The 13,829-nt window shown below is 44.2% G+C and overlaps 1 protein-coding gene across 1 annotated transcript in view; it reads right to left on the bottom strand.

Moving 5' to 3' along the window:
- The window catches only part of LOC8036003 (cytochrome P450 3A9), a 58,811-nt gene that overhangs the window by 2,088 nt on the left and 42,894 nt on the right, over positions 1-13,829 (bottom strand). The window contains exons 6-13 of the mRNA XM_040216865.3: positions 12,378-12,615; positions 11,030-11,160; positions 9,515-9,593; positions 8,490-8,562; positions 7,232-7,340; positions 5,638-5,729; positions 4,031-4,171; positions 2,827-2,989 (exon numbers count right to left, since the gene is read on the bottom strand). Of these exons, the coding sequence (XP_040072799.1) occupies positions 2,827-2,989; positions 4,031-4,171; positions 5,638-5,729; positions 7,232-7,340; positions 8,490-8,562; positions 9,515-9,593; positions 11,030-11,160; positions 12,378-12,615 (1,026 nt within the window). The remainder of the gene's footprint in view (positions 1-2,826; positions 2,990-4,030; positions 4,172-5,637; positions 5,730-7,231; positions 7,341-8,489; positions 8,563-9,514; positions 9,594-11,029; positions 11,161-12,377; positions 12,616-13,829) is intronic.

Below are 13,829 nucleotides of genomic sequence, written 5' to 3' on the forward strand. Positions count from 1 at the left end.
CATGGGTTCGATTCGTCCACCTATTCATTTCTATATCAATGGGCATTGTACCGGCGCACGGTCCCATAATCACTAGTACTGTTACCGGTAGTACTTCATCGGCCAAATCCCCAATCTACAACTGTGACATCAGACGCCATTTCAAAGCAGCTACATTTCCCCGCAAAACCCTAGAAGGCGCTCGAGCGCAGGGTGAGTACAATCTAAAAAAGAGAAACGATTTATGGTTTTACTTCCTTGCAGAGCATGGGAATTGCCAGTCACGAGGAAGGATAAAGGGATCCCAGCGAATTGAGAAGCTTGGAATACGATTATAACTAAAATTCACTTGTATGAATATAAAATAATGAAGTGGTAACTGAATGATTTTTTGTGTGAGTACCGTGCTTCGATGATGCGATGTTAATTAATGCTTTTGTTGCTTATTTTGTGTCCTTCGCTGGTGCAGTGTGCGTCGCTGGTGTAGCAGATCATTGATATGTATTCTCTATTTGTGCATGTTAATGTCTAAACCCCCCCCCCCCTATACGATAATGCTACATAGGCGAATTGTAGGTAAGAAATAAATTAAATAAATTAAATCAAGAATTCCATCTGAGCAGAAACTCCGGGCAAGGGAAACGTCATGCGCACTACACTCTTTTTTGTGTCTGATCGTATTCTTAGCTTTGTAATTTTCTTGCATGATTTCATTCCTCGCGCGGTATTCGCCTGTCTCCGTGCTCTGCATAAGAATTCGCTGAAATATTTTTTAGAGTGTAGCTTTGCGTGTTTTTATTAAAAATTTTATCACAAATTTTCTGTTCTAGCATTTATATACGAGCTGACATTAAAAAATTTTCGAGAATACTTTTGTAAGCTGAAAAGAGAAGGCAGCATAGAGTGCCTTCATACACACACCCGCATTTTCGTGAGTGGTGACATCTCCGCCATGTTTTCGTCCGATCGTCTTCTTTTTTTAATGTCTTCTGAAGTGCGCGCAATCTGGTGTGATTCAGGTCGAACGCGTAGCCTTGGCTAATGATTTAGAGGCTATATATTCTACCTCTCGCACTCAATGCGAAAGCTGGTCACGAGCTGGCCTTTAAATGCAACAAAGTATTTCTTTACCCCGAAAGAGATAGATATGTTCCACCCAAAGGGCCTGTTCACACATACAGCGGAGTGCTAAGTTAGCGCCTCATGAGCACTGTAAGCAGCGCTCATGTGACGTAGTGCTCGGTTAGCGCTTCGTCAGCGCTTCATCAGCGCTTTATCAGCGCTTCAGCAGCGCAGTGTATTCACGATCCTTGTGCTCTCACGGTCCTTGTGCCGTGCTTGTTGCTGCGGAACAGTGCGGGCATGGCGATTCCATTTTTGTTGTCTTTCCTTTGGTGGTGAAAGAAGAGAAAGTAAAAGAGCTGCTCTCCAAGCAAATGGTCGGGCGGACGATCCAGAGTCATGAACTTTGAGCGACTGATTGATTGGGTACGAACTCATCGCTGTCTACTCGACACGCGTGACCCTGGTTTAGAGACACACAGTCAATAAAATAATCACCATCGAAAGAGCTTTGTGTCTCGATCCCTCAACCTGGGAACAAGTTCGCTAGGAACCTGTCTGTATCTCGGTGGCGAAAGATTTCGCGCACCCAGAAGACTCTTCTGGATTTTAAGCCGTCCATACATATATACACTCATTGCGTATGCAACAGCATTCGTAGCGTTTCAATTCCAGCGTCCCACTTGTCCGTCATGGTGCTTCTGATGCACACCTAACGACAGGAACCGGAACCGCAGTGCACGCTCTAATCCGCAGCAGTAACCGCGGTACAACAAGGGCTAACAAGGCGCTACAGAAGCGCTAACAAGGCGCTACTAAAATTCTAATCGGAGGGCTCGGTGGCCCAGTCGGCTAGCGCGCATCATGCAGCTCGGAGCACATGGAGCGAAAGCTCGCGCTGCAGAACCCATAAATCCTGGGTTCAATCCCCACCCCTGCCCGTTTTGTAGTGGATGAGCATCGTACCCTCGTGCGGTCGTGTATCACTACTGCGTGGTGCACGTTAAAGACCCCAGACTGGCGGATGTACTGCGCTAGCTAAATTGCTCATCTACAGCTAGGAGACAAGTCGCCCGTTGAAGCACACTAAGTTCTCGGCTGTTTAAACATACACAAAAAACCCCAAAAGTGCTAATCGCGCGCTATATTAGAACTGAGTCACGCATTGGGAAGCCCTACATGAGCGCTCTTTCGAGCGCCCACGTGGCACTGACTTAGCGCTCCGCTGTATGGATGAACAGGTCTTAACGCAGCACAATGATGCGCGCTCAGCAGTCAAAGACATACCGCGAAAATTCATTAGCATGGCATCCGGCGAGTTTCGGTTTGAAAGAACGTCACGTGAAACCGCCCTATATAAAAGTATACGAACGACACCTCCCATGCCTAGCATAACTAAACCGTAGAATTTCCGCTTTCCACCGAAAAACACAAATAAACATTCATCGGTGTAAAAAATACCAAATCACATACAACAAACAAAATCTAAGCATCCGTTCGTTTAAAAAACTCAAAATTCGTTAAAGCCGAAAACTGATTCCTGGAAACTTTTGTTCAGGACTAATTTCGTCGAAGCCTTCCCATTTCAGACTGTAAGTGTTTTTAAGAGATTTTTGTTTTTTACCAGGAAATAACCATTTTTAGCGACCGTCCCAGACTGATTACCGAAAGCCACCGATATTCGAACGATACATAAAAATAGAAAATCATCCGCCGAATTTCTCTTATACTTAACATATACCGAAAAAACTACGGACTAAATATCAGCTCCTTGCTTCCGCATACCTTCTGAGACTCTCCAAGCTCGAAGCGGAACTCGTGCACCATCCGTGCCGCCGTGTAGATGGTCTCAAGGAGCGCCAGCCTCTTGCCGATGCAATTGCGGGGTCCCTGGCCGAAGGGCTGGTAGGCCATGGTGTGCTGCAAGGCCACGTTCTCCGGAAGGAACCTGAAAGAACAACAAAGAAAACAAAATCGCAATGACGGAACGCTTTATGATACACGTTGCAGATTTGCTCGCTCAATTTCAAAGTAGTGAGTAAAAAACGAACTTTGGTGGCAAATTGTGTTTAGGGTAGAGGGCTTTGCACACTAAAGCCACAGTCACATTGCTCATTGATAGTACAAAATACGCTGTGTTCGCTTCATACATGATGACAGTATTATTATCCGTGGAAAAGCCTACATCATGCTCGATGCTGGTTTGCTTCTGACATATCGATGCCCTAAACATGTAAATAGTATTTTTTTTCTTTTTTTTTTTTTTACAGCGGAGTTGTGTAGTGCTAGGTTCCCCAGGATCGTGTCCGGTACCGAACAATTGTCGACTCCTGTGGTCGACACAACACTCTGGTTTCCGCCGTCGCTCATAGATGGCGGTAGCTGTCCATAGTGTTGTGTTTTCCGGTTGTCTGTTTGCTGGCCGTCGCTCATAAATGGCGGAAACCTTTCCAGCTTTTCCACTCTGGCTTGCCGACTTGCGGAAGGCCGTTACTTCATTCCCACCATACTACAAACCTTCTCTGGTCGTTCTCCGCCTAAATGCAAAGGCTGAAAGTCTTTTTTTTTTTCTATGAACAAAATGACGGGACAGTCATGCAAGAAAGGTACCCGCCACAGACGCAATGCCTGCAGACGGTCCTTTGTACGATGTATTGGGAGCCTTGCCGCGGCAATAAATACTGGTCCACACACTCGAGTTGGACTCCGACAGAGCGTGTCCTTGCGTTCGCTTATGACAAGGGAACACACTGGTAGGTAGCGCCATCTACCAGGTAGAAATAGAACTGTGTATCATTAGACTAAATGCGCTTGTTCTTCAGCATTTGCGAGATCGGTTCTAGCTTTACCTCTTTATCCCACACCGAATCTCGGTAGCGAAAAAAAAAAAAGAGCAATGTTAAACAAATTCGATAGCCTATTTTAAACGCTTTTTTTTTTCCGCGGTGCATTACGAATAAAATTAAATATCGAAACGAGCAGTTCTCACCTGTCCGGATCAAACTTTTCAGGTTCCGTCCAGAATCTCGGATCTTTTTGTATCTCGATGGTAGGGGACATGATGCTCAGTCCCGCCTTGTACTTGACGCCTTCATACTCGAAGTCGTTTAAGGCCGATCGTGTGTTGAACCTAAATGCAAAAAAAAAAGGAAAAAAAAACAGTGCTAGTTGTTTGTTTTTTGTTCGTGTGTACACCACAAAAATATGGTAGAAGAAAAACTGCGTCTACAAGACCGCAATTTATGTATGGCGTCGTCAAAGCCACGCGGGCCTAAAATATTCTAGAAAGCAAGTCAGGTTATCTTAATCAAATATATAAATACGGGACAGGCGTAACTTGCGGCATCTTTTGAGCCGCTCTGGATTAGCGCGCAATGTACACGTTGCCACGTGCCACCATGACGTCACATCACTTGATGGCGTCACGTGACGCGACTGGGGCATTTGACTACCGCCTCTCCGATGACCCATGACTACCGTCACGCTGACGACGACACGTAACTAATGCTCTTTAAGTGCGTCGGACGTTTACCTCAACCGCCATACTTAGCATTTTTGTAACACACTGCCGTGGCGCCGAAAATTGCGGAACAGAGACCGCTAAGTTTGGCGGGCTTCTTACGGTGTTGGAAGTTAAGCTATAGAAATGCTTATTTTTTGACGATAATGTTCCTGTTCAATTTATTGCATAGTTATACATGCGATATTGTGTTTCCTGACAAACCATAAAACGTCCGAGCAAATTTAGTAAGGGTGCAGGCGAGCTGGTGAATATTAACCTTGTTGAACTATCCCGAGACTGGTGTAGAAAGATAGACTGGTGTCTATATTTTGTCCCTTCTACGTTTCAATGTTTCTTTTCTACACCAGACTCAGGTTAATTTAACATGGCATAAATTTAGTCTCCGAAAAGTACATGCAGATACATTTATTTAAGATTCGGAATTACAGAAATTTGATTCAGAAAGAGGTACTTATATATTTCTGTTATACACATCCTCAATAAAAGACACTGTTCTGGAAATCAGCAATCACCTCACGCAAAACAGTCAGACTTTTGCGGACTACGCCGATTAATGTTACCGCACTAAATAAAAAAAAAATTAAAAACCTGGAGAGAATTTAGTAACGCACTTTTCGCAGATACTCAGAACTGTAGAATACAGATTTCAAAACTTGGTGAACATTGTGTTACGTGTATGTTTATTCAGCCGGAAGTTCGTCAGCCCTATTGTGCGCCTGGTGTCTCAGCTGTAGATGAGAAATTTACCCAGAGCAGTACAACCCCTCTCAAGGGATCTTTAACCTGCACCACGTTGTGAGATACGTAACACCTCTGCGAAATAAAAAGACCCTCAAACCAAGCACCGCTCTGGAAAATCAGCTCGCTGCATTAAGTCCTCGTGTTCTAATCGTGACAAAAGCACATTGATGCGCACCTAATTGCGCATCAAAGACTAGTGTAGCCTAGCTGCCGAAATCTGAAGCTAAGGAACGAGGATTAGTTGCACGTGTTTGCAGCTAGCGAATAGCATAATCAAGAGCGGTAAAGATAGAAAATAAAATAAAAAAAATTGTTTTGCAGTTTGTACGTACGCTACGACTACGGGGTAGATACGCAGAGTCTCGTCCACGACGTTAGAGAGGTACTTGAGGTCTTCGGTGACAGCGGCGTAGTTAATGCGGCCCTGCAACGACGGCAAATGTTGACAAAAATAGAGGACCACATCAATAATTGCTCCCCGCTGCAGTACGAACCTTAAAGGGGCACTGACACATCAAAATCATATTTTTTTTTATTATCCGAAACGGTCGAAAACGATGCCGGGACATTACCCTCAAAATTTGAAATTTGGGAATTCAGTATTCGTGAAGTAAAAAAACAATTTCCAAATGCCGAATTCGAAGTTCCCGCGCGATCGGCGCCGGTGCCTTGACGTCAAAAATTGCGGAGACCTGAGAGTCCCCTTTCCTGTCACCACTCCCTGCTGTTGCCATGGCGACCCAAAGCGAGGAGGAAAGGAGCGAGCGCCGGCTAGCGCCGGCGTTGCGGCGGACCGGTTTTGAGCGGTGTCGCCTGTCTTCCGTTGGAGGATACAAATCCAGGAGACGGCACCACAACGAACTCCCGATTTTTGGTATTTCAAAAAGAAGGGCCGTAGTGCGTTCGCAATTGCGTTAAAAAACATGTTTTGGGATTGCCGTCATTAAATGTTATAAAGATGCCGCCTACAAAGCTTCTAAATTTCCTGATTTTTGACGTCACCGATCAAAAGAAGCGAGGAGGCGAGAGGCGGGAAAATCAAACGCCAAAAATAAAAAGGCGCGCGTGCGCGCGGGAAAATTTTTTTTCGCGATGCGTTTTTTTTTGCGTGTCTATGGCTGCAACTTGCATCGTTTTAGACAATAAAAATAAATACGAGCTTTGGGGTGTCAGTGCCCCTTTAACATTTAGAGCATTTTCTTAATCTTAACTGGGCGCTTATAAATTCTGCTTTACGTTCCAACATCGATCCGGAGCGGTAGCAATTATTGACCAGTGAAATTTAATTTGACGAGTCAAGTTCAGCATTAATGTCATACTAATACACATCCTGTCAAATTAACCATTCGTCTTGCAGCTCAACTACAGTCATGTTGAATATAAATTAAAACATGCAGACGCGACTGTCGTCAACTACTCGTCTTGCATGTCAGATCGTCCCTATGTTTAAACGAACAATCGTGCAGCGGGAGCACGATCCACAAAAGCTGGTGCTCGTGGCCTTTAGCAGAGCTTAGTTCATGTTGAGGAGAAACAAAGTGATCTTGCTAATGTAAACGACATAGAGCGTTTTCCCTTTTTTTTTTTACTATATTTGATGGTTTTATTTGTGTACTTCATTACGCTGGTTGACGTTCACTGTTTGTCAAACTAATATAAAATTTACCATTCTCCACATTCATTTGTATTTTTAGGGCACAATCACACGACACTAAATGTTCTTTTCCTCGCGTACTAATACTTTATTTTACTATTAGTCGCCTATTTCTATTTCACTAGGCGCTAATTTATAAGTTACGCGTCCTGTATTTATTTTCACGGGTCGTGTTTTACTTGTACTAACCAAGTGCGACATAACCATCAAATTCGTTCCGTTTACCAAAACTGTCCATTATCAAACAACATGATTGAGAAGCAAAATCTCACGTGTTTCCTCATGGCAGCATTGACCTCCTCTCTGACCTTGTCTTGCACTTCGGGGTATTTGGCAAGGACGAAGCTCAGATTGCTCAGTGCCGCAGAAGTGGTTCCAAACCTGGTCAAGATGAAGGTAACAATTTAACGCTGTCAGTCACTGCAGCCAGAAAGCTTACTGAATGTTGACCATCAAATACTCTTAAAGACGGCAGTTCGCTCTAAAAAGAAAAAGAAAAAAAAAAGCCTTTTAACTGTCTGGGTAGGTTCAACGCCACCAGTTTCTCTATGGAAATATTCTTGCATTTATTGTTTAGATAGCGAGAAGTTAGTCAGCCCCAACGAACGTCTGATGTCGCCGCCGTGGTTGAGAAACATAGCCAATGTCTAGGGTCTTTAAAGTGCACCACGCAGTAGTGACACATCACCATACTCGGGTATACGATGCACATACATATCGAAACGGGCAAGGGTGAATATTGAACCAATACCCCTTAGAAAACAATCCTGTGTTTCCGCCCCCTCCCCTTTTTAAAACTACAAACCTCCTCACTAGTGGGTCGACAGAGCGCTGCCTATACGGAGCGCAACTTTGTCTTCTTCTTGCCCAAGGGTTGCGACGATGTCAGAACGCCGAGCTCTTATTGGCTGATTGAAAGAAATAGGGGGTACACCTCAAGGCGTCTCGCATTGAGGTCTACCCACTATCCTTTCAATCAAAGCCAATCAGAAGCAGACGGATTCTCTCCGCCTAGCTGGCGTCAGCGTCGCCGCCAGCGCGGCTTGCGGCGTCCGACAACGGTCGCCCCGCTAGCATGCGACGACGCCAAGACGGATTCGTCTGCCACTTTGCGGCGACGCTCGACGAGCTTCGGTGTGTTTGCCGCTTGGGGCGGGTCGGTCGGGGGCTCACTAACAAGCCACGCTTTCTTCACTATGTATATATTGCGTGTTGCGGTTTTCGCGATGTTACCGTTATTGTTGTCAGTATATTTTTTTTTCTATTCATGCTGTAAATAGCAGTAGATAATTGAAAAGGGACCTTCCAAGATGAATATTGTTCTCTTTCGGGCTAAAGTTTCTTTAGTGTGTAATTTAACTGCATGCTTGCATTTTTTTTTTAAAATGTGTACTGCATTTTTTTGCTTTTGGGAAAATATACCTGCCCCCTCCCCCTTTCTTGCGATGATGCTTCTAGTGCTGCGAGGTAACCTGGAGTAAATGAATAAATAAACTTGACTCTGATCGACTAGCTGATGACAGCGCTTACCCTGCGATGAGAAGCACCCCAGTGTTAACGGACACTTCCGTTCGGGTTAGCTTTTTCTGGACCTTGATTTGTCCTGTCGAAAAAACAGTTAACATCGATTGTGATGACAAAGGCTTGTCTGTCTGTAGAGTACACAGTACTGTTTGTTTTTAATTATCTGTCAAACTTTTTACACTACATCAAAATATAATAATGCTCGAAGTTTTATGTTGCGGGTAAGCAGAATGTTCAGTCTAAGTAAATAACGTCTTCTTCATGAAGGGTGTACTTGGTGTGAAAAATGACCTGTTTATTAAGTTTTGTGTACTGTCGTGTTTTTATGTGATTTTAATACCTTTTCGCGCATTGTTTATGTTTCACACTTTCCAAGGCAGGAAAAAAATGATGCGAAAGACCAAATTTGTGTTAAAACAAATGCAGCCTAATTTTATATTCGGTTAATACGCGAAAAGATGAAATCCTATTTCATTGACGTATCACCCACAAAATGCATTTAATGTGCTCCGATGTCTCAGAATTCTCAGAAAACTTATAAAAACGTTTAATCATGAAATAACGACGTGAATGTTTCTGGGCAACTTTATCAGATTTGTAATAATCTGTTTTCCTATATTTATTTTGTTTTAGTAAGTTTACACATAGCAGTTTATACAATATTATCTTATTTTAACTAGGTTTCTCAATTTTAGTTGATGTATAATGATTTGTATTGGCGTTAAATCGCCAGAGGTAAAAATTACCAAATTATTAGCTTCGTTTTACCCTATAATGAACTATAGCAACACCTAGGGGATGCCGTGTTCAATCAAGAGCCAGTAAAAAGGCACGTGGTTTGTTGATCATTCAAGGGTGTCAGAGCACTAAATGCGCGCACAGGGAATATATTACTTAGTTGTTAACAAGCTCCTAATTGTACTTAATGGCCTGCTCTCTGGAGCATTATTTATTGTACAATTCGACGAAGTTTCGCTACATCATTTTGTTTATACTTAACTTGAAAATTGTAAGTTATATAAGCAACGTACCATTCTTTACTTCGGTTCCTTCGAAGTTCTCGTCGGTCTCAGCCTCCAACATGATTTGCAGAATATCCATGCTCCGTGGCTGTGAAGACGAGAAACGTTTCTAATCTTACTCTCCTCAGTGCAGCCAATATATATCAGAGTATACTACAAAATAGTCTACAATTATTACACTACAATGAGAAGACAAACTGCCTTACGTCCACTTAGATGCAAACTATATACGATTCTCACGGATATGGAGGAGTCAAGTTTTGTTTTTCAGTCAACACGGACGCTATCAAGGCTTTATATGAATATCTTCTTCAAGGGCCGCACAACATTGAGTTGAACACTGTCCACATGCAAAACTCTTTGAATAATTTGGTAGCATTCTGGATCAACATACACTGTACAGACAAGTCAACGTCTTCCAAGCTTCGAAGAAATGTCCCCTTGTTTTTATACCATATGCATATACTCTAAATCTGTGTTTCTTATGCAGATGGTTTCTTATCACTTTCCCGAGTGACCACTTTATGGATAGAACAGCAAGGCAAAATAAGTTCTGTATTCTTGATATATATATCTCATTATTCCTCTAAGTGTTAATTTTATCATTCTTTTCCACGACAACCCTAACGTACCGCAATACCCAATAACAATGATATCTTATATTGCAAATTGCTGATTTGGGAGTTTTACCTGCCAAACCAACGAAGGGCATCTGACACACCAACATACAACTGATGACTGATGTCGACTATCTGAAAATCTTTTGAAGTGCAACGGAAATCTCGGTTACAAGGTGTCTTCTCCGTGAGATTGCGGACACCTTGGCCTGGGTTCAAACACGCTACCTTAGGATACGTAGGCCGGCGCTTTGCATCGCGTAAAGGCACCGAGGCGTATTTCATATTGAATTTTGTACACTAACCTAGCCTAAGCACCCCTAGAGCCACTAGGCCCACCCAGAGTACCGCATTTCGTAGAGAATTAGCTTGAACTGGACAATCAAACGAATTGCACCTTCTCATTGCCGGGTTTCAATTAAATTGAACCATGCAAAAAAAAAGTGAAAAGAAAAAACGTTTTGCTGGAACTGTGTAGAGCAGGAGATTTACTGTGTGCCGGGATGTGACAGCTAGGCTTGTTGACATCAAGTAGCGGAATCAGCACTCCGTTTCGCAGCATACGATAAAGCGCGGCAAATGCTACGAGCCATCGGACCTAATCAAATGCCGCGTGAATGTTACGTGACCGTTCGGAGGAACGGGGTGTGTAGGAACGTGGCACCATCTCAGCGCTGGATTAGCTGGGGTGGTTCGTGCAAACAGAATGCCGGTTTGATTTACCGCTGGCGATCAAAGCCTTTGTAGTTTCGCCCACCTCGAGGAAGGGCTGCCATGTTGATGACATCGACAGCAGCGCTGTGACGCGGTTCAGAAACAAAGCTTGTTCATTTTTAATTCCAGGTTCAATCAGTGACTGCGAGACAAGCAGAAGGTCTCTCACCCCACGAACCCAAAGGAAACTCACCGACGGATTTTTTCTTCTCGCTTCCACCGCTTTGTAGGCGAGTTTGGAGAACTTATCGTAAGTAAAGGAGCCCAGTTTGGAATTAAGCCACAGCAGTGGTGCAACCAGATCCTTTAGCGTTGTTGTTGCTTCTGTGAAAAAAAAAAAAGCAGTAGAGTAAGATTTTTGGTGCAGGAAACGATATACCAAACTATATAAAAATTTTTAAATATGGTACGTCATAATGCAAGAAAACAAATCGATTATCAAACCCCCGTCAAGGGTGCTCAACTCCAGAGATCCCTTAATTTAAGTATCGATGATATAAATTACACAAATTGCGTTAATAAATTATTTGTACTCTGTTTTAGGAACTGTCGGATTGTCAGTACCAGGAGAATCCAATAACCTGTTTACCTTAGACACTTAAGACTGCTTACGTGTAAGAATCCGAAAGAATTCATACACGCAGCGTATCCCTACAAGCAGCGCTCCTCGTCTTCCTTTTTCACAGGGCTCTCCAGTGGTGACGTCACGCTTCTCCACTGCGCACGCGCGGCGCCCCCGCCGGCTCCACGGCTTCCATGACGAAGCATCTGCGTTGCTGTGCTTTTCTTTGTGTTTTACTTCTGAGGCCCGTTCGCTTTGACCTTGAGCATCTGCGTTGCTGTGCTTTTCTTTGTGTTTTACTTCTGAGGCGCGTTCGCTTTGACCTTGAGCATCTGCGTTGCTGTGCTTTTCTTTGTGTTTTACTTCTGAGGCGCGTTCGCTTTGACCTTGAGCGTCTGGTGCTTGATGACGTATTGGTGTGACCATCTTTCGGGCACAACGCCACCGCCTTTTCGCGTAATGGGACAAGTAAGGCTTTTGCCTTAAAAAAAAGATTAGAGGGCAATTAAAGACCGCAGAAACACGACCAATGTCACGGCATTATGCTTCGGTGCAGTTCATTGACTCTATTGGCTCACATATTGGCTGTTTTCGGTCGTGAGTAAATGCGAACAGAGAATGAGAGATGGTCTTATGAGGTGCAGCCCTGCTGGTATGCGTAAAGTTCTTAGAGTCACCGATAGTTCAGAAACGCTTGTGGTGGCGTCGTCAGAGTATTTCATTAACACTCTGCAGCCATGAAGATTGCGGTCTCAGTCAATAAGAACGCAAAGAAAGAATCACGAAGCAAAAGGAGTTAACATAATCTCTCACGTTCTCGGTTTCTTGAAATGACTTATGTTTAAAACATTCATATAGTTACAGACATGACTATGTGGATAGTCATAGACTCCCGATGGCAGCAACGCTTAGCCCGTTATCCTACGTTCAAGCCCGGCCGATGAACGACACCCGCTTCTCAAGAGAAGACGGCCCTTACGTGCGATCATGTGGAACGGGCCGGTCATGGTGCCCGGAAGAACCTTCTTGGCCATCAAGAAAAGCGGGTGGTTCTTCTCTTCCTGGAAAGAGGTCTGAATGCCGAAGCTCGCCCCGCTGATGTAGTCCATGGTCAGAGGTTTGAAGAGATCGCCCACGCTTTCTTCCTTGCCGCTGTTTGCCCTCTCCCTCACCGCCTCGAGAAGGCGATCGCATGACCTGTCCATGTGAGGAAAGACCTGGCAGAGCAGAAGCAGAGTGAGAGTGAAGCTTTGGGGTTAGGACCCTACTTACGAAACTGACGGATAGCTTAAGATATATGCATTAGAGCCAGTGAATGACTGAGGAGCCATACTCCAACGAACCCTTTCAAAATTTAGACTGTCCAATTCTACAACAATAGGATGACCACAGTCCTCCCTGTGCTGTAAAACGAACGGAAAAATGGGGGCTTCGACATAAAAAGCCCTACCTCTCACCGAATGTATGTACATTTAGGTGGTGGATTTTACTTTGAAGAAATGCAAGGTGTTGTTTCTTCTCTTAAAAGAAAATAATTACACCAGCAAAGTTGCCAAAGTCAACGACGGACGTGTTGGCAGACGTCTGGAGCCTAATACACATGGTGCGATTTATCTTGAGACTTCGCAGGTGCGACACTGAACACTGCAGCGTCCACTTCGCTCTTGCCGTGCAACCGACGTCACAACTGCAAAATCGCAAGTAAAATCGCACCCCGTGGATCAGGCATGAGTTAATAATGAATGCGAATTATGGCGCTATCTTCCGCTGGGTGAGCAGTAAGACGATAACAGAGTGAGCCGCCTGCACGCTGCGCCTATTGGGAGATGGCATCACAGGTTACATTGTTTGCAACTTGGTCGTCTCCGACCAGGTTAGCAGCTGATTATGGCAAGCTTGTTAGTCTAGTTTTTTTTACAAAGATAGAACTACACAGTGAAAGATGACAAAGTAAACTCCGCCACATAAATGCACAATCGGTGAATGTGCCAGGATCTGCAGGCACTAAGTTTTCCGGTTCGTCTTACAACGCAGAAAACGCTGTGGCCGTTCTATATGATCATAGCAGTGTACGGCCTCCATTCTCGCATTTGTTGCAGGCTAATGGCGACATTACTGCGTCTCATAAAGGGAGATGTTTAAGATATGAAGCGTAGTCAATTATACAAAGCCTGAACATTCTAGAGGCTAGATCGATGCGAAGCACAAATTGGAGGCAAGAGCCTTGTCTGCGTTCACTTCGAACTCGCGTCCAACAAATTAGGTTACGCACACTCGGCCCACAAAACCCTCGATGTGGTGAATTTAATCAAGATTTTTATGGGGGCGAGCGCCTCGCACACAAAGATAGTTTCTTGTAATCATCGACACAGAATGGACCTTTTCCGAGAAGCGTTCTGCGCACGCGCGAGCGCCCGATGCCAAGCGGCGG

The sequence above is a fragment of the Ixodes scapularis genome, unplaced genomic scaffold (assembly GCF_016920785.2).
Source record: "Ixodes scapularis isolate PalLabHiFi unplaced genomic scaffold, ASM1692078v2 PGA_scaffold6__148_contigs__length_123643588, whole genome shotgun sequence".
Taxonomy (NCBI): Eukaryota; Metazoa; Arthropoda; class Arachnida; order Ixodida; family Ixodidae; genus Ixodes; species Ixodes scapularis.